The 20,613-nt window shown below is 37.6% G+C and overlaps 2 protein-coding genes across 11 annotated transcripts in view; one reads left to right on the forward strand and one right to left on the reverse strand.

Moving 5' to 3' along the window:
* Positions 1-20,613, forward strand: part of LOC311292320 (uncharacterized protein) — a 66,297-nt gene that overhangs the window by 12,086 nt on the left and 33,598 nt on the right. For 2 of the 6 annotated variants that reach the window (XM_084411961.1, XM_084411965.1), the window contains exons 1-2: positions 11,811-11,951; positions 19,451-19,769. The exons of 1 other annotated variant lie outside the window; for it this stretch is intronic. In XM_084411961.1, the coding sequence (XP_084268087.1) occupies positions 19,610-19,769 (160 nt within the window). In that variant the 5' untranslated portion in view covers positions 11,811-11,951; positions 19,451-19,609. Of the gene's footprint in view, positions 1-11,774; positions 11,952-19,450; positions 19,770-20,613 lie in introns of those variants that run through there. 3 more of the 6 variants (XM_084411963.1, XM_084411964.1, XM_084411962.1) reach the window with 3 other exon arrangements.
* LOC311292531 (uncharacterized protein) lies at positions 1,653-12,072 on the reverse strand. 5 transcript variants are annotated; one of them, XM_084412250.1, is made up of 4 exons: positions 11,610-12,072; positions 8,772-9,023; positions 5,866-5,920; positions 1,653-5,665 (listed from the first exon to the last, which is right to left on the reverse strand). In XM_084412250.1, the coding sequence occupies exon 4, from the start codon at positions 5,658-5,660 to the stop codon at positions 4,722-4,724; it is 939 nt and encodes a 312-aa protein (XP_084268376.1). In that variant the 5' UTR covers positions 5,661-5,665; positions 5,866-5,920; positions 8,772-9,023; positions 11,610-12,072; the 3' UTR covers positions 1,653-4,721. The 5 variants fall into 5 exon arrangements, with proteins under 5 accessions (XP_084268376.1, XP_084268375.1, XP_084268372.1 ...); XM_084412249.1 differs by having other exon boundaries at positions 11,623-11,672; XM_084412246.1 differs by lacking the exon at positions 5,866-5,920 and having other exon boundaries at positions 11,623-11,675.

A 20,613-nucleotide genomic window follows, 5' to 3' on the forward strand; every position in this document is an offset into this window, starting at 1 on the left:
GCCAAAACATATAACAAGGTAAGCTGCTTTTGTTGCGCCACATGAAACTTCTTGGCAATCTCACTGTCTGGGAACATCTGACCAAAAATGGCTGAGATATCAGAGCTGGAGTTGAATGAGTAGTGTGACATCACCATCTTAATTACCCAGCGAATCTCTGCTTCTAACACAGCTTGCTTGAAAAGAATGCTAAGCTGCCCTGTGTTTCTGAGCTTGTTCTCTGTCCACTTGTACTAGGCAATTGTAATGCTGTACTTTCATTACTGGCACTTTCCTCATGTACACTGGCTGTTGGTAGCTCTCTGTTTGTTGGACAGCTACTTCCCTCTCCTGTGTCTGTTGAAGTCTTCCTTATGAAATCTGTCATTTTTCTTTCACTGTTTAACTGTCCAGAAACCTTGACATGGCCTTGTCCCCGTGCATGACTCCTGAGTGCTGAGACTCCCATGTTACCAATATCAAAAGACTTCCTGCAGAGCTTGCAATATGCCCTATGCACATCTCCAGACACTTCTCCTAGCCAGTCCCTGAACTGGGGGTTTTCCTTCCACTCAGTTTTGAATTTGCACTGTCTTCCTGACATCGTAACTAACTCCTGCCTATAAAGGACAACAACACAAATTTGAAAGTCTAATACTGCTTATATTGACTGTTTACTCAATAAATTAGGCCTACTTTTCATACCTTAGCTTTTTCATATCTTTCATATTCTATGTATTATACTTACTGTACTCAACACATTACTGCTTATTTCACATAGTTAGATGCTAAACTGCATTTTGTTGTTCCAGTATTGGTCATTTTAGGTTAGCCCAGTCATCCGGAAACAAGATTCAGGGTAGATGACTAGACTAATATCTCTCGCTAGCACAACAATTATACTGAACCTGAAAAATATTTATTTCTAACTCTCAGAGATAAGTAGTACTTATTGTTTGCTAGCTACCTTTTAGTCTTGCTTTTATGTAGCATTACTATGATAAATTTATGGTTACCACTTAAAATTATTTTATTTATTAATTCAGCCATGTTGAATTCAATTAATTTACGTTAACAACTGTGTTCAAATGAAACATGCAAGTCTTCAGTTCTAAGGCCGTACCGAAAATCTAAGGGCACACATGTTCTATAGCCTACAGAATTCACACCCTATACAAACACCACAGCTGTACAATTTTCACACCCTATACTAAATTTACCCTATACAGCCTACTCATCTGGATTGAAGCAGCAAACATTCAGTGTAAAAGTAAAAAAAAAATGACATAACATTATTTAATATTTGAATCACAGCTTATAGTGTTTTGGCATCGACAACCACAACCAAAAAGTGCATTTTACCTCAAACTTGCGACTAGTTAAAGGTCCCGTTGTATGCCCCTTTTCACAAGATGTAAAATAAGTCTCTGATGTCCCCAGAGTGTGTATGTGAAGTTTGAGCTCAAAATACCCAACAGATAATTTTTTACAGCATGTTTAAATTGACATTTTTTGGGGCTCAGAAAAACGAGCTGTTTCAGTGTGTGCCCTTTAAATGCAAATGAGCTGCTGCTGGACGACCCAGGGGGCGGAGCTTCATGAGCTCGCGCTCAGTCTATCAGGACAAATTCATCTCATGGAATGATGATAATATCAGAAACTCAGTAACGGCGTTCATTTCGAGTCGGACAATAATGCCTACAGAGTCAGAGTGCTGTATAGAGATGAAACAGGTATGGTTTAGTAGTTTAATTACGGTTATTATAACGTATTGTCATCTGCTTGTATGTATCCATTATTTATTAACAGCCTACAAGTCTGCTGTTTCGGACCAGGTCCGAATGATGATCAAACATGTACTGATGAGTTTAATAAAGTTTATTGTACATCACACAAAAGATGAAGCGTCAGTTTTACTTCAGAAAATCACGGTAAGAGCTGAGTAAACACAGTAGCCTAAGTTATAAGAAGTGCGCAAGTAGCCAGTAGAGTTGAGGGAGCATTCCTGTGGGCGGAGGTTAGTCTAAACACGGTTCTGGTGATGTCACTAATGAAGGAAGTAGAGGGGTGTAGTCCAATCGAGCCGTTTTATGTAGTCAACTTCTGTTAAATAAAATATCTCGCTTGGCATTGAACTTTGAGCTTTATAATTTTACAGATATTATTTATACTCTAACAACAACATTACACACTAACTAAAGTTTGAAACATGGGATCACGTAGAACGGGACCTTTAACTTTCTAAAGAAGGCGCAATCGCTTCTCGGGTCGACAGTAACACACTGACAAAATTATATTCATAATTTTAAATATTTTATACCACTTTTTAATGTGTGATTGTGTAAAGGTGTTCACGAGATAGAGATACCAACCTTTCGCGAACTTGCTTTTAATGTCGAACGAACACTCGTTCTCATGGAGACGCGGTGTGCACGGAGGGGAGGGGCTATGTGTGTGTGTGTGTGCGCGCGTGCGCATGTGAGAGACGCATGAGTGACAGAGACGGAGGGAGAGCAGGGAAAGGAAATGCAGCTGAACGAATACGCTGCGTGTTTTAAATTGCGTTAAAAATGAAAGACCTTGACAAAGACGAAAACTAAGGACATTTACTCTATAATTCAGAACTCACATGTCCGTAGTTTAGAGGGGCAAGTCCTACCAGTGTACTGAGATGTCAAATTGCGTTTGTGTCACGTGGGGCGCTGTGCTGGCTACATGCAGAAATGAAAGCAGACAAGCGCTCCAGCCCAATATTACCCGTTGAAGGCAGCTGAAAACAGACATTCATGCGTAAAATGTTTAACCCGTTTCCAGGACATTTTACTTTTTTCCCCATTTTCCATGTGTTTTCCAGGACTGGAAAATTTGTCTTTCATTTTCCAGGTTTTCCAGGACGCGTGGGAACCCAGTCATTGATTCCATCTACAGAAAGTAGACGGCTGTTTACAGAGACCTCAAGCAGAAAGCACAAAGCCTTTCTAAGTGAATTTCATTTTGTATTAATTTTATCTTAATTTGAATCAATGTTTCATCAACCAATTGCCTGGATTTAATAAATAATAAGTAAAGCAGATAATAGATATCTTGACACGGAGGTGCTGGCGCGTGAACTCATAAATTAAACTAAACTCAGCATAGCCTACTTGCCTCACAGACATGAGAAATATATCTATTATCTACAGAACGCTTGAGATTATATTTTTAAACAGAACAATTCAAAACGAAAGAAAACTATGTAATCCAAAATGTGCATTTCTCTCTGGCGCGTTCACTACTGCGAAGATCGTGAGTCAGCATCGTCAACTTCATCTTTGCAGCCGACACAGAAAACACTTGTTTATAAATAAACAATTAAAATGTCTCCTTGCTATATTTGACATATTCATATGACATATATTCGACATACTTTTGCGGTTCTTTGTGACAGCTTTTAGTTGCTTTATTGGCAGCGCCACCCTTACATGTTATATGAACGGGTCACCACCGCATCAGCACCGAAAACAGGGGAGCATTTGGTAGACCTGTTCAAGTAGGAGATGTACATTTTTTATTTGAAAAACGAATAAACAGACAAAATTTGTTTAAAAATATCGGCATATCGAATATCGGCCAAAATGCAATATTGTGCATCCCTAATTAGAATCTGTTTTTTTCAGAATTAAGTAGTAGGAAATTACTAATAATTCATGTTTTTATATCACCTATGCGTTCCGTTAATTTTGTGAATTGATACGTTTTCGTCAGGCCGTGAAGAAATATAGAGCTGAGTATCATCAGCATAACAGTGAAAACTAGCAACGGTCCTAGTACTGAGCCTTGTGGCACGCCACAAACCACGTCCGACTTTTTGTATTCCCAAACGCAAGTTATTGGACTGAGTTTGCGTGGAGCAGCGTTTACTGTGAACGTAGCTGAGGTCATTTTAACATGTATCTGCACGCATGTAAATAAATAAAGCGCTGTGCTTCAAAAGATTGCATTTATTTATTTAACTGAAACAGACACAATAGCACTATGATAAATTATGATTGTAAATGGTTTTAAAATATAGCACATAGCCTTAGAAAAATGTGTAATAATACGGTATATGGATTCTAGCATGTATTACACTTCTGGTATTTTGCCAGTTACTCGACACGGGTAAATTGCAATCGAGAATTATTTAAATACTTGACTTTAATCGAGGAATCGTGACAGTCCTAGTCCGCTATCAGACCAGCTCTTCTCTTCCATGGAGATGAAAAACCCATCTAAAGCACACAGATTTTAGAACAGAAACACACACACTTTTTAAAACAGCAAGGATAAAGAAAATTTGGACAAATACACTACTGACACTGAAATGGATTCGTATTAACCTTGTTTAAAAGCTTTCTTTTCTAGTTGATCACTCAAAGATGCGACATTGGGATCTAAATCCAGTGTTAGTTCAGTGTAATTGCAAAATGCTGAGCAACAACATCTCTTCTGTGTAAGTTAGTCACAGTCAAATCACTCCATCTCCACCTATAGCTGGTGTGTGGTGATGGTTTTAATAACCGTGAGTCTCGTGCTGGTTTGTCTTCTTCTGTTCATCATCATCTCATACAGCATATTTCATGATCACAGCAGAGAGAGACGAGATGAAGAGTTACAGGAACACAGCTGAAGACTTTGATCAAACTAAATACTGCAAACATGGCAATTACACTGAGCTAACACTGGATTTAGATATCAGTGATATCGCAATATCGCAAGTTGTTTTAAACAAGGTTGTGCGGTTTCTCTCTGCTGTGGATCTTCTCATGTCTTTTCAGATATTCTGATCGACTGAATCTCTTGTCACAGTGTGAACACTTGTAAGGTTTTTCTCCAGTGTGAATTCTCTCATGCAGTTTTAAATAGTTCTGTCTAATAAAAGTTTTCTTACACTCAAAGCACATGTACTCTCTCACACCAGTGTGAATTTTCTGATGTGCATGTAAAGTTTGACGCTGTGAAAAACTCTTTCCACAAACAGAACATGAATGTGGCTTCTCCTTCGTATGAACTGTCAGGTGTGCTTTTAGAGCTGATGACCCAAGAAACGTTTTGCCACATTGATCACATGTGAACGGCTTCTCTCCGGTGTGGATCCTAATGTGTTCTTTAAGGGATGATGATTGCGTGAAACTCTTCCCACATTGATCACATGTGAACGGCTTCTCTCCGGTGTGGATCCTAATGTGTTCTTTAAGGGATGATGATTGCGTGAAACTCTTCCCGCATTGATCACATGTGAATGGCTTCTCTCCTGTGTGGATTAACATGTGCCACTTAAGACTTGATTTTTCCGTGAAACTCTTCCCACATTGATCACATGTGAACAGCTTTTCTCCAGTGTGAACTCTCATGTGACGCTCAAGATTTTGTTTGCTTGAGAAACTCTTTCCACACTGAGTGCAGGTGAAAGATTTATTGGCTCTTCTTTTCTTTAAAAATGTGATTTTAGTCTTTGAGCGACTCAAAGGTTTTTCTCCAGGTTTGACATGATGTTCCTCCTCCACTTCTCTCAGTTCTTCACTCTCCTCCTCCACTTCACTCAGTTCTTCACTCTCCTCCTTCACTTTCATCAGTTCTTCACTCTCCTCCTTCACTTCTCTCAGTTCTTCACTCTCCTCCTTCACTTCACTCAGTTCTTCACTCTCCTCCTTCACTTTCATCAGGTCTGAAATAAAAAAATTCAAAAAAGAGAAATATGAAGTGAAAGGTCATAAAAGTGAGCCCTGATGTAATTACTTTTTACATTTTGTATTTTTGCCTTTTTGTAAATTAATTATATATATAACGTGATATTGTCATTAAAATATACAATACTGCCATATTTTAACACCAACTTTTACACTGAAATTTAATTTGTTACTAAACTTTTTAAGTTATTAAGGGCCGGCCACACTAGACTTCTCCTTCCATTGAGTTCCCACTGTAAAAAAAAAAAAAAAATGCTGTAAAATTTATAGACACTTACTGGCAATTTCGGTAGCTAGTAAATCTGTAAATTTACAAGAGTCTGTAAATCATAAACTACAATTATACTGTAAAACCAGCAAAACAAGACCAACTGTGAATTTTCAGTTCTTTACTGTAATCTGTACAGTATGTTTATAACACCACTGAATTAAAACTTGAGTTAACTCATTTCATTTGAGGAAACTGATTATCTAAAAATTGGTTAATTGCCATTAAATATACTGTGGATTTTTTTTACTTTTTTTTTTTCATTTTTCAATTCCCTGCAACTTGAAAACAGGGGTGTGTGAGTGTGTTCCAAGTGTAATGCCCGTTTCACACATACTCCGTTTGCAGTGCGTATTTTTTTCCGTACCCATGTTAACAGGTTAGAGCTTTACACTGCATGCGGATGCGGTTTTGTGGACACTGACGACACACATGCATTATATTGCATTACATAAAATGTGTGCTGGTCAACTAGTCTAAAATTAAGAAACCCCTATAAAACTGTAAAAAATAAATAAAAAATTACAATTAAGTTAGGCTACTTAATTTATTATCCCAATATCCAAATATGATACTAAATACCACAGGGAAAAGGGCTTCTATTTGTGACGTGCTGCCTTTGCATTTGAACATTGCGCATTTTAAACAGGGCACGCATTAGCTGAATAAATGTTACCAATACAAACATATTTATAGAAAACACTTGACAATGATTAGACAGGAGTCCAATAATAGCATAACGAATCACTTATTCTAAAAAGAATATCAAGTATACCGGTAAAGTTAGACGAATCCGACATATAAGGGCTGTTAACAGTAAAACGTTCGTCATTTAACGAATTTTAAAAACAAGGATGGATAATACAAAATGCTTTCTGGCATTTTGACAGAAAAAAAAAACAAAAAAACAAAAACAAGCAAGAAAAAACTTAGCCCGTCAAATTTAATTTTACAATTAGGCTATCTTCTCTCTCTTTGTGCGCGCGTCCGTGTTTGTGAGAGAGCTCGCGCAGCACTGATACAACGGTAGCCTACTTTTTAATCCATAACTAACGCGCTAGTTTTCATACAAAATAAATATGTAACATAATTAGCTACTTTAGTTATTATTAACATAATAACGTAACACATGAAGGTTTCTTAGCACTGAGAATTAATTAGACTCGCGCTTATCCGTAATATCACATCACTTTCATAATCACTAAGCCATAGCGATTTCAAGTTTATTAAGATTTATTGTTCAGCATTTCTTGAGCATTTTATTATTTGCATGGCTGAATGATGTCTTCCTCTTTTCTGAGTGACCATGAAGAACGGAGTATTTTAAGATAATCCATGCAATCCGTGTGATCATCGAATCCATAGGATTAGGTTAACTCAGTACAATATTTCAACTTTCCATATCGAGCCCAGCCCAGCCCGTTTACCTTCAGGAGTCAGATGTAGGCTACAGTGAGTACTGTACTGTCCTCGCTTATGACATCAGACGGCGGGCCGCGGGAGTGGAAGGCGGATCGAGCGGGATTCTTTATTGGTGTCGATTTTCAGTCTCTTTTTAATGATAGGCCTAACGCATCTGTCAATCATCCCCGCTTGCTAGTTGGGGAATGAATCCAGCGCTATGATTGGTCGAACTCTTCTTCTTTTGCTGTTGCTTGATTTGAGGACTGCGCGTGCAGAGGCGTCACCAGGTTTTTGCGTAGTTTAGACTAACAAATCGTACCAGCGTACTTTGAAGTCAAAATGCGTATCCGCTACGCAAAATGCGTACAGGTTGGCAGGTCTGTATATGTGTACAAAGAGAATCGCAATGCTGACAAAACTTTTTTTTTAAATAAAAGTTGCAGCATAACTTCTGGATTTGAATTAAAAATAGTAAGTATGTGTTTGTGGTACAGCCGCGGATCAGTTATTCAATGTAAATGGACGTGCGTCTGACGTGTGACGGCGGGTAAATTTGACAAGAATGAATGAACAGACGCATATCGTTGCCACTTTACTTATAAGTACTTATAAGTAATAAGTATAATACTTATTATTATGAAATTACACCCTGCAGCACCAACTATACTCAAGGCTAGTTCAAATTCGCCAAATGAACGTCCTCGTTGTGCAAACATTTTATCATCGTCGGCAGGACGCAGGACAAATGTGTGTGTGTGCGCGCAAATCAGCTGGAAGAAACGCTGTGGTCAGATCTGCACATAAATATTCTTCTTCAATTGTTTAGGCTACGCGGGAACCACCGGAACTTCCTGTAAATAATCTGAAAGTCCGAACCATACAGAAAATGCTTTCACACTAGAGACGAACCAAACCTTTGTTCAGTTTGATCCGGACCGAGACTACCTCTTTTCGTCTGACCAAATTTCGTCTGTTTCGTCCGGACCGTGGTCCGGGGGAGGTTTCAGACTTGTAATTTTGATTCGGACCAAACTGAAAAGTCCGAAAGTCCGGACCAAACAAGGTAGGTGTGAAAGGGCCCTTAAGTTATGATTACAACCATGTCAGCCTTTCTGGAAAGTTAATGTACTTGATACAGTTTGGTGTTAACTGATTATTGCTAAAATAATTGTAATAATAACAATATTGAAAAATGTCTACAATATTGGCAACATTGTTGCAAAAAATTGTTGAACCAGATATAAATATAACAAAAACAGAGCTAAAATAATATTTATGACCATTTGTTGAAAACAAATAAGAAAATGTACCATTTCATAGTTTACCTGTTTATCTAAAAGTGATTATGTGCTTGAATGTTTCTAACATGAATGTTCTTCAGCATCATGAATGAATGAAGAATAAACACCAACCTCTTTGTTCTTCAGGATCTTCAGTGTGTTTCATTCTGCAGGGTTCTGGATCACTCATGTTCTCACTGTCCTCTTTAATAAACTCAGTCTTTACAGATTTCAGCTCCTCCTGATGCATTGTGCTCGTCTTCACTTGTAGCTGATGGGAATATTCCAGCATTTATTGGATAATTGCAGTGGGAGGAGCTTCACTGCTGATGTGATTGCTGTGGGAGGAGCTTCACTGATGATGTGATTGCTGTGGGAGCTGATCTGCAAAAATCAAAAATATATCACTTTTGTTTGTTTAAAAAAAAATTTATTGTAATTATTTTAAAAAGTACTAATAATTACATAGGCTATGTGATTAAATAAAAAAAGATTTTAAGATGTATGTTGGTAAACTAATTCATTAATTAAGAAAAAAAGTAATTGGATCGGATTCGTGAGGTGCCTAAAGATTCCCATCGCTAATTAAAATATAGGCCTATATCTAGAAATACAGAAAATAACACAAATGATGTATTGTACAATAAAAAATAAATATTAATAATGGTCAGAAAAACGTATATATTTGTAACCAACAGATACCCTTAGTCTAAGACCAGTGAAATGAGCTTAAAGTGTCAATTTACAGGAGATCTGAAGACATCAGCATAATAAATTAGGTGAAATGAGGAACTATTGACGTGAAATGGGTAGAACTATTAACTGCCCTAGTACGACAGTTATCAGTTTAGAAGTATACATGTGAATTAAAGGGATAGTTCACCCAAAAATGACCTGTATGAAACATCACACTATGCTAATGTATGCAGGGAATCGTCATTATGCAGATTGAGGACTGGTGTGTCTCTTACACCTCTAACACACATCTGTGCCATTTGCTTCACAGGACACACATACGAGTCATTCTAGAATTGGGGGTTCATTTCGAGTCTACCAGATAAACCTTCTTTAAAAAAAAATGATAAAAAAAACCCTTTTTGAATCAGTTTTGATTAATAACACAAATTATATCACACTATCACTAAAAATAATGCTTTATGTATATTTAGGGGAAAAAAATGAATGGGAAATATGAACTAAATGACTCCCACTCCAACTATTATTGACTGTCTCTGCCTCCTGATTCATACATTCAACTTGAATTATCATTAAACAAGTAAGTCTAATTTTCAAATATGTTTTGTGTTTACTCTATTAAGTTACAGTGGGGAGAACAAGTATTTGATACACTGCCGATTTTGCAGGTTTTCCTACTTACAAAGCATGTAGAGGTCTGTTATTATAGGTACACTTCAACTGTGAGAGACGGAATCTAAAACAAAAATCCAGAAAATCACATTGTATGATTTTTAAATAATGTTAAATAATTTTTAAATAAATAAAATTGTGTTGTCATGCATACTAACATTAGTATTTTTACCGGGAACGAACGATATGAACGAGGCGAACTACTGCTTTCGTGTTTGTTTGTTTTTGGGAGAGTGGGCATGAGCATAAAAAATATATATATCGGAGGTTAATATTTGTCTAAAGTTATATTAGCAAGGTCTATAAGTTCATCTGGTAGAATGACAGTTTACCTTTGCTTGTCTAAGAAAACAGAACGTTTTTTCTAGCTCGATCATGATATGTGCAACATGTTTATTGCCTATTATCAGATGCGTTGACTTAGTGACATAAAATAAAAGTGCAAGTTACACAAATAAAACCTACAGAGGAACGGCCAAACAACTACAGAAATCAAACGTGTTTGCTAATGACAATGCTAACATCAAAGTTATAGTATCTAGCGTACTAGTAAGCCCGTAACAGACAGCGATCATAATAAAAACCTTTACAGACAATAGCAAACATCCTGAGGTCACAATTACTTGAAATTTAAATATTAAACACAGTTTATTCCAAAGATACTTGCAACAGCAGCCAGGTCAGCATCCGTTTTGCAGGCTTCTGTTTCTCTCAGTTCTCGCCATTCTGAAAAAGCCGGTCCGATATTTACTCGAGTCTGGCTTCTTGCTCGGTCAGTCTCCCGTTTCCTCTTTCGTTGGTCCTCCGACAAAGAATTCCTAGCTTTCTGCTTCTTTTTTACAGGCTCAGCCATAACTCAATCTATCATTGCCCTTCACTTATAGCTAGCCGGTGCTTGAATGGGGGCGTGTACGTGTGCAGTGCCGTCAAGCAATTCGTTACATCGCGAGACCTGATATCACGCGATACTTCCTGACGCCGAGGCCGCCGACCCGCCGGCCCAAAGTTGCAAGTGAGTTTTTTCCGCTCTCGGGCACCAGGGGGGTGCGAAACCACCACCATTCAACCCGAAATAAGTAATATAACCATTCCACTGACTCCGAAGCTGTTCAGTTAAGGTAAAAAAGTTACCTAGTGTCCCTTTAACAGAAAAAAAAAATCCTATTTTTTGTTTTTTCCTCTACTTGAAATGTAACTGCAATTCTGGAATGAGTCGCACGCTTATTCCCACTACATATTGATCTACTAGTGTGTTCTAACATGTTTTGTCTCATCTGAGAGCTTATAAACTGAACAGAATTGTGCTGAACTTAAAGATATTAAAGTATCCTAATGTACAATATAACTGAAACATATGTTAAAAAACATGAATAACTTTAAAGGGGTCAGATTACTTATATTGGAGTCAGATAACTAAATGCTCTCCTTCTGCTTTTTAATCCAATTATTGGTTCAAAACAGCACTGTAATCTTTCAAGACAAAATATAGTGTTTTCAGCAGCTGCTAAAGGGTTGATCAACTTTTTTTCGAAGGCTTGATTGTGTTAGGCTATGTGGTGCAGTCTAACATGTGTTCATGTTTCATTAAACGCATTTTTAAACATTTATAATTTACCTTTATTCTGCACCGCTGTGTTCCTTCTCCAAAAACGCTCTAATGATTTCCTGGTTATAAGAAGCCTCTCCCTCAGAAATACACGATGGGCTCTGATTGGTCAGCTTGGCCCAGTCTGTGTTGTGATCATAGTTGTGATTCGCTAAGCGCCTAGTTCACGCTGTCCGGAAACGACACGCCGTTACCATAACAGTTGCTCCAGTGTATTGTAAACACAGGCGTCAATATTGCCTTAACAGTTTCAGCCCGAATCAGATTTAGAGAATATTAGTGGAGAGGAATCGAGCAGAACTTGTGCACGAACGGCTGTTACAGGACGTCTCAGAGAGGTACGTTTTTTTTTTATACGCTGTTATTTGTAAATGCTACTGCTTATGCTAATGCTACTGTTTATGTTACAACGCGCAAGAAGTTCGTACAATCGTTCTAACTCATACTATTACAATCCTTGAAGGGATTATTTGATCAGCACTCACACACACTCTCTCTCTCTCTCTCTCTCTCTCTCTCTCTCTCTCTCTCTCTCTCTCTCTCATACACACACACAACTCTCTCTCTCTCTCTCTCTCTCTCTCTCTCTCTCTCTCTCTCACACTCACACACACACACACACACACACACACTCTACAAAACAAATGTAGCCAAATATCTGTCGTCAGAATATGAGCACATTACGAGACTAACCATGGTTTACCTCAGTAAAAAAAAAGAAAAATGTTTGTACCATGTTTAATGTAACGTTACCTGTAGTTGCCATATGTATTTTTATGCCGTAGACATAACCTCTTCACATTAAGACAAACAGGTAAACTAGAGTATTTGTATTAGCCTATCTGACATACATTTGACAGTAATATATTATTTAGCCACAGCCACAAATCTAACACTAAACTGAAAAGGGTATTTTAGTTTTGCAATATAACTGTATAGGAAACAGTGCAACAAATAAATATAGGAATATAAAAAATATATATGAAAAATATATATATAAAAAAAAAAAAATCTCTTTAAAACTTAAATTCCAGAAAATATTTTGTTAAATAAAATGCATTTCAGTTTTTAAATACGAAAGTGTAACAGAAACTTATACTCAATCTAAGTCGTCCTCTAAAAACACTAAGTGCAGCCACAGTGTAGTGAAATAAGAGACTTGAGTAATAGAGTACACAAATAAACTGAACAATTAAAAGGTTAGTTCACCCAAAAATGAAAATTCTGTCAGTAATTACTCACCCTGTTCCAACCCCATAAGACACAAATTAAGATATTTTTGATGAAATCTGAGAGCTGTCTCACTCCTCCATAGGCTTCTCTGTAATTGAAACTTGCCGGCCCAGAAAAGTTAGTAAAGACAAAGTTTAAAATAGTCCAAGTGACTACAGTGGCTCAACCATACGTTTATCAAGGGATGAGAATACTTTTTGTGCATAAAAAAACGAAACAAAAAAAATGACTTTATTCAACTCTTGATGTTCTTCTGTGTGAGCATCTGAGTGAGTTCATGTAGTGTAACAGCGCAGCGCTTCTGGGTTGTACGTCAGAACGTAGGCTCACTATTGGCTGACGCTGGTCATGTGTGTGATGCGTGTGACGTACAACACAGAAGCACTGCTTATTTACAGTAAAACTTATCGATCATTGATTAAGCAGGTTCATGCACGTGCACGCCGGAGTTATGTTTGGGACCATTTTACACCTTCATCATGACTATAAGTTTGCAGAACTTAACAGGATTTAACTGTAAGATTAAAAATATTATATGAATGCCTGGCTGAAGAGATGCGTCTTAAATCTAGTTTTAAACTGGGAGAGCGAGTCTGAGCAACGAACAGTATCCGGAAGGCTATTCCAGAGTTCTGGAGCTAAATGTGAAAATGCTCTCCCTCCTTTGGTGGATCTGGATATCCTAGGTATGACCAAAAGCCTCGAATTTAGTGATCTTAACGAGCGCGATGGATTATAGGGCGATAGAAGATCCGTTAAATAGACTGGAGCTAAGCCGTTTAGGGCTTTATAAGTCAGTAGCAATATCTTGTAATTAATACGGGACTTTATAGGTAACCAATGCAGTGATGATAAAATCGGTGTTATATGATCATTTTCTTGATCTAGTAAGAACTCTAGCGGCGGCATTCTGGACTAACTGTAGCTTGTTTATTGAGGATGCAGGACAACCAGCTAATAAAGCATTACAGTAATCTAGTCATGAGGTCATGAATGCATGAACTAGCTTTTCTGTATCAGAAACTGATAGCATATTACGTAGCTTAGCAATGTTTCTAAGGTGGAAAAAGGCTGTTCTTGTAACATATGAAATATGATTTTCAAAAGACAGGTTGCAGTCTAATATAACACCCAGGTCTTTTACTGTAGAGGATAAAGTAACAGGACATCCTACTATGTTAAAGTTGTATTGTGAGAGGTTTTGTGGGCGTTTTTTTGAACCGATAAGTAGTACCTCTGTCTTGTCTGGATTTAATAAAAGAAAAGAAAAATGTAAGTTGTAATGTTGTGTTTATTTTGTGTAGGCCTTACGTATCTAGATCTGATTTATCTCATATAGGATGCATTTGGTTAAGAATTAATGTAGTAAAGCTTACGGTGATCCTCTTCAGTTTCAGCACGCACAGCTCAAACGGCAATGGACGACTAATAATGACTATTGGACTGTCATATTACATAACATTATAAAGAGAACAATATTGTAATAAAATATTGTGAATTATTTGGGTTTAGTTGCCATAGTCGCGTTGCTCCAGAAATAGCGCGTCCACAACATGAGTCATTCTGAATGGCACGTAACTTAGCTTCATTTTGTGCAGATATCATTTGTAATATTATGTTTATTTTGTATACCTGATTAATCTCATATAGGATGCGTTTCTTTGAGCGCTGCCCAGTTATACTACGTGAAAAGACTCGAGGGCCAGAGAGAAGGAAATGAATAGTGGAATAAAGTCGTTATTTTTGTTTGTTTTTTTGCGCACAAAAAGTATTCTCGTCTCTTTATAAACTTAAGATTGAGCCACTGTAGTGACTTGGACTATATTAACGATGTCTTTAATACATTTTCTGAGCCAGCAAGTTATAATGTCTTAGAAGCTTATGGAGGAGTGATCCAGCTCTCAGATTTAATCAAAAATATCTTAATTTGTGTTCCGAAGATGAACGAAGGACTTACAGCGTTGGAACAACATGAGGGTGAGTAATTCATTTTTGGGTGAACTAACCCTTTAGGCTAATGCATTATGAAAACATGACCTAAGAACGAAAATACTAAATTATGAACACTTATCCAGATTTATCACTTATCATTAGCTCATGATACCTAATGTATTTTAATGCTAACAAATAGGCTAGAACATTATTGTAATGTGACAATTTTTTTTTTTATGTTTACAAGTTATGTACACCTACATGAGACTATTTATCAGTAAACACTGCTTTTTTTTCTAAATTCTGCTGGGTGCACAAACGTTCACATACGTTCGCTAAATATCGCTGGCTTAATCTTAAACTTTTAAATCTCTGTATTGTAATTGCACTGTATTTGGAAGAATATGCTGAATATACTGTATGACGCTAGGTGTCGTATCTTTAAATTGGGCGAAATAGTTATAATATTAAGGGAAAATGTTAAAACAACTTACCAATAGCTAAATGAAGTCTTAGCTTCGTTGCCCGTTGTAATGCAGACGAGTCTTTCCTCAAGCAAACCCCATGTAGAAATCGCTTCTTTGAGGCCCGTTGCAATAGATTCCGCTGTATGGTCTTGTGGGAAAAACAAAAGCCGCTTTTCCACCGAAATTACCCGGAACAATTTGTCCCAGGAACTTTTTTCCCAGGAACCTTTTTTGCCCCAGACCGGTTGCTTTCTGCGTTTACACCGCGGTCTAAAGTACCGGGAAGGTAAACTGCGCGCAACTGCTCCTCCCAGTCTGCGACGGACAGTAATCAGTTTTGAGCGCCACATTTATAAGTTTGGAGGAGATTCAAACTGTGTTGCAGTTATTGGTTTACTAACGAGGTAATTAACATAACAAAATAGACGAGCACTGATACTAAAGCGTGTTCAGAAAGCTTGTATGCGTATAAAATTAAGACAAGGTACGTTGTGAGATGACTGGGAATAACGCGCAAAAATTTCCTTTTGCGTAAATACTCTTTAAAAAAAGCCTGAACCCCGTCTATCAATCATAAATAGTGACAGTCTTGTAAATAGTTGTTTGTTACACCTCAATGCGCTATTTCAATCCTGTTATAGTAAATTTGTAACATGGTTTGCCTTGCAATAGATGACAATGTGTAAACATAATGACTTAATATTAAAAGCTGTGGCATAAAAGAGACGAGCACTGATAAAGCGTGTTCAGAGCTCGTAATGCTAACGTTAGATATAAAATTGTATGTTATCAGCTATTGCGGACATTGGCCGTGAGATGGCTGTGACGAACGCGCAGAAAGTTTCCTCTTCCACAAATACCCAAATAATAAAGCCTGAAACTCGTCGCCAGTCCCCCAGTTTTTTTTATTAAATTCCATATTTGCAGACAGACAACTTTACTGCATGAAGCCACTTTTTAAAAGGGAGGTTAAAAATAAAGAAAATGCTGCGTGGAGTCATCCAACCAAAATGCGGCGTGAACACAACCAATCAGCTTGTGCAGCGCACAAGTCCCACCCCTGAAAGTTCCTGAACTTTGAAAAAGTACTACCTCGTGAGCAGGGACTATCGGAGGGGGAAATATTTACCCGGAACTTCATTTAGACCCTGGTTCCTGCGGTGTAAACACATCGAGTACCAGCCCAAAGTTCCTAGTTCCTGGGGAAAGTTCCTGCGGTGGAAACGCGGCTAAAGTTTGCAAAAGCTTGCTTTTCATCTCAAACTCGCTGTCAATAAAATGAACGGTCAAGCTCAGTCGGTTGTGGCAGCAAAATATTCAGCACCTAGAATTTCTCTCTCTATTTCCAGTCGGTGTTTCGCATACAGCCCAGGCAGAGCAATGTTAGAAAAATAGTTGTGTGAGGGTATGCTGTATCTTTTGTCAAGTGTGGCAATAATTTTTTTTAAACCCTTCATTGCTTACGGTGTTTATTGGACACATATCCTTGGCTAAATGAAACGTGATCGCCTCTGTTATTTCCGTGTGTCTTTGCAAGCAAGGCAAATATGGTATTGCGTTGAGCAATGCCCTGTTATTGTTGTCTGTGTTGTGGAAGGCTAGGGATTTTTTGTGGTTGCAGCTTTTTGTGCCTTCAACCTTTGAAATTCTTGATATTGTACTTTATGGTGGCTTCTAAGGTGGTTGAGGAGGTTTGTTGTGTTACCTTGCGACGTCTGTACGGCACAGGAGCACAGTTTGCATAGGACTCGTACCTGATCAACATCACTTTCACTCAACCCGAAATACTTCCTTCCAAACAATGGAGTATTGACCCCTTTTTGGGAACTAACGAACGCACTTCTTCACCTTCATCTTGTTGTTCTGTCATTATGTTTATTTCAGCTGAATGACTATAAGCTTATCGCGTGACGTACTGCTACGCCATGAGAGCGCGCTTGAAATCTAAATACCGTCACGTGAGACATGTGACGCAGTTGATCATCCGTACACTCTCAAGTTTAACCCATAAGGAAAACGAACACTGCAAACCTACAATGTTTGTTTTGTGCGATATCGTGACGATTATGGTTAATTAATCGTGGGAGACAGATATCAGGGCTTGCAAAATTTCAAAATCGCTGGTAGACGTTCGAGCAGGCACTCTTCAGATTTTGGTAGCCCGAAATGAATTTTACTAGCCCATATACAAGCCCAAGACTTTTTATACAAGCCCAAAGAATTTTTAATGTCGAATATTGGTTAGAAGTCAAAACAATGAATCAAAAACTTTTCGGTAAAAAAGCTCATGCGAATAAAGCTGGTGAAAGTGTGTTTCCATCCAACGGCTTTAAAGCGAATAAAAAACTGTGCGTAATGACGTCACATGCTGTTTTGCGATCAAATTGGTAGGCCTATATCGAATTGATTTGAGACATTTTAAGGTGTTTCCATTCATTTTCGCACTGAATCGCACAACATTCAAGCAATCATTTGCGAACAAAGTTTTGCTAGACAAAATGGATCACGCCATCTACCGTTTCCATCAGCGTTTATCGCATAAGCCGTATATCGATCAAGATAAAATCCGATGAGACCGAACGTATTTTCATTTGAGTCAATATTCATGAAATTCAATCGATTTTTACTGTTTCCATAAGGCATTTTTCATTCGATATCACTTAATTCGGATAAAAACGTGTGGAAACATAGCTAGTCAGTGTCTGTGGCTCAGCCCCCAATGAAAAAAAAAAAAGTAACTCTTTAGTTTAGGGTCTAATACTCACTATTAACTTGTTTCATTACCATGCAGATGGCAGGGTTTTATCATCACTGAGGTCCCGAATGTGAGATATGTTAGTTAGGGGGGTTCGGGGGCACCCCCGAGAAAATTGGATAACAATAGCTTTAAAAACATGTAAGTGGGCAGCTGATTCTTTTTCTCTCCTCATCAGCATCACACTCCGATTCTCTTAGTTTTTCTCTTGCTCTGTCTCTTCCCCTCCTAAAGCTGAGCTTTGACTGATAGAGGGTTTTCATTTTTGTCTGTCAGTAAAGAAAGTAAACAAAGGGTCAACTGATCAGATGCATTAATTTACTGAAAGCTACTAGGAAAGCTAGGTAGCCTAACTAAGTTTATTAAATTCATTCACAATATGTACACATTCATTATTGATCTTATTCCTAATACAGGGCCGTAGACAGGGCTTTATAATCAAAGAGGTCCTACATTTAAGGTTATTAGGGGGTTCAACTTTTTTTATTTCTCTGATAGCCTATGTCCATTTCAAGACGTTTGAAGGCCAAAAAAGGATAAGAAATAGCTTTAAACCCATGTCAGCAGGCAGTAGATGATACCTGCTCTCACTTCTTATCCATCACTCTCTCTTTTTCTCTCAGTCTCCTCATCTTGCCATCTCTTCCCCACCTAAAGCTGAACTTTTTTAATTTACTGAAGGCTACAAATTGTATTAATTCTCAATCATTATTAATCTTGTGCCTATGATGAAAACGGCTTTGTTAATGCTAATGTCCCCAATGACAGTATACTAATTATTAGTCACATTACATAGGCCTATTTTCAGTTCCAAATGGCGAAATTCGACAAAAGTGTATTCATTTGCCTGATTATTTTTGTCATTCGTTTCACATTTATGACCTAAAAAAGCTGTCAAATATGAAATGTTTAGTTTAGCTACTTACATCTTATCTCGCACTTGACCGTAAACTGAAGCGTCGAGTCGCTCTGCTCAAATTCGCGCTCAGCAGCTTCTTGTGAACATAAAGCCAGCCCACTTTGATTTGATTGGTCATCTCAAATATTCTGACATTGAAGAGCACCACAGACCAATGAGTGACAGACCAATGAGGCTCAGATGAACACACACACACCCACCCTGGCCTCTCTGTTTCTGACGTGTGCTCTGCTCGGCACCGCTGCAGTTTGAAGATGAAGAACGCGCTGAATCTAATTATAACAAGACTGAAGCGAACACTATTTCAGATAGCCCTTCGGGCAGGCCGGTTATGCATTTTGGTAGCCCGACTGGAAAACACAATAGCCCCGGGACGTCGGGCAGGCGGTTTTGCGAACCCTGGATATCGTTATCGTGATTAAACTACAATTAATCGTGCAGGCCTAAGAGATACAGACATAGGCCTAAATGCTTAGATGTGTCATTTGGTATTAAAACAAACTCAGTAACTGATAACTTTGATTTTTGCAGATCAGCTCCTCCCACAGCAATCACATCATCAGTGAAGCTCCTCCCACAACACGCACATCACCAGTGAAGCTCCATCCACAACAATCACATCATCAATGAAGCTCCTCCCACATCATTCACATCATCAATGAAGCTCCTCCCACTGTAATTCTCCAATAAATGCTGGAATATTCCCATCAGCTACAAGTGAAGACGAGCACAATGCATCAGGAAGAGCTGATATCTGTAAGGACTGAGTTTATTAAAGAGGAAAGTGAGAACATGAGTGATCCAGAACCCTGCAGAATGAAACACACTAAGGATCCTGAAGAACAAAGAGGTTAGTGTTTATTCTTCATTCATTCATGATGCTGAAGAACATTCATGTTAGAAACATTCAAGCACTTCATCACTTTTAGATATGCAGTTGGGTCATTGACGATTAAGGTTTTTAAAAGTGTAAAAAAATAGAATGGAGATATAACTATATTTGAAACCATTTTTTAGTTTACCTAGGTGTTAACAATAAGATTTTGTGGTTTGTACAATCAATTAACACTGTTTTTTGTCACTTTTTACAAGATGGACAAAATTTGTCACCAAAAAAGTCATTCGGTTTAACCATGAATATATCTAAAATTATTCATTTGCAGATAATTATTCATGAAAAAAACTGATTTGACATTGATGTTGAGATAGTATATCGGGTGTACCACAGATAAATATTAAATAAAATTATCACTGATCTCATAAATGTAATAATTTATTGGGCTACTCTAAACACTCCAACATATTCAAGTAAAACATTGCACAGGGAAAAGAGAAAAGGGGAAAAAAAAATAAAAAAATAAAGCATTATCTGCTTTATATTTGTATTATTGTAGTCCCTTTAGTTATTTAAAACAATATTATTCCATTTAAATATTTACAATATCGGTTTTACCGAATGACCAAGGCCGGTTATATACCGAATGACCATGTCTGCTGCCCTTGACATTATGAATATTTAAGACAATAAACAGACACAAATAGCTTCAAAAGCACATTTTATTGTTAATATATATTAACAATATTGATAATATAATAGCTATTAATGTAAAATAAAAAAGTTATGTAAAGTAATATGAAGTAAAAAAGTACTTCAAACATTAAAACATTTTGATATCCAACATTTTGATATTGGA

Source organism: Rutilus rutilus (assembly GCF_951802725.1).
Source record: "Rutilus rutilus genome assembly, chromosome: 1".
In the NCBI taxonomy this organism is placed as follows: Eukaryota; Metazoa; Chordata; class Actinopteri; order Cypriniformes; family Leuciscidae; genus Rutilus; species Rutilus rutilus.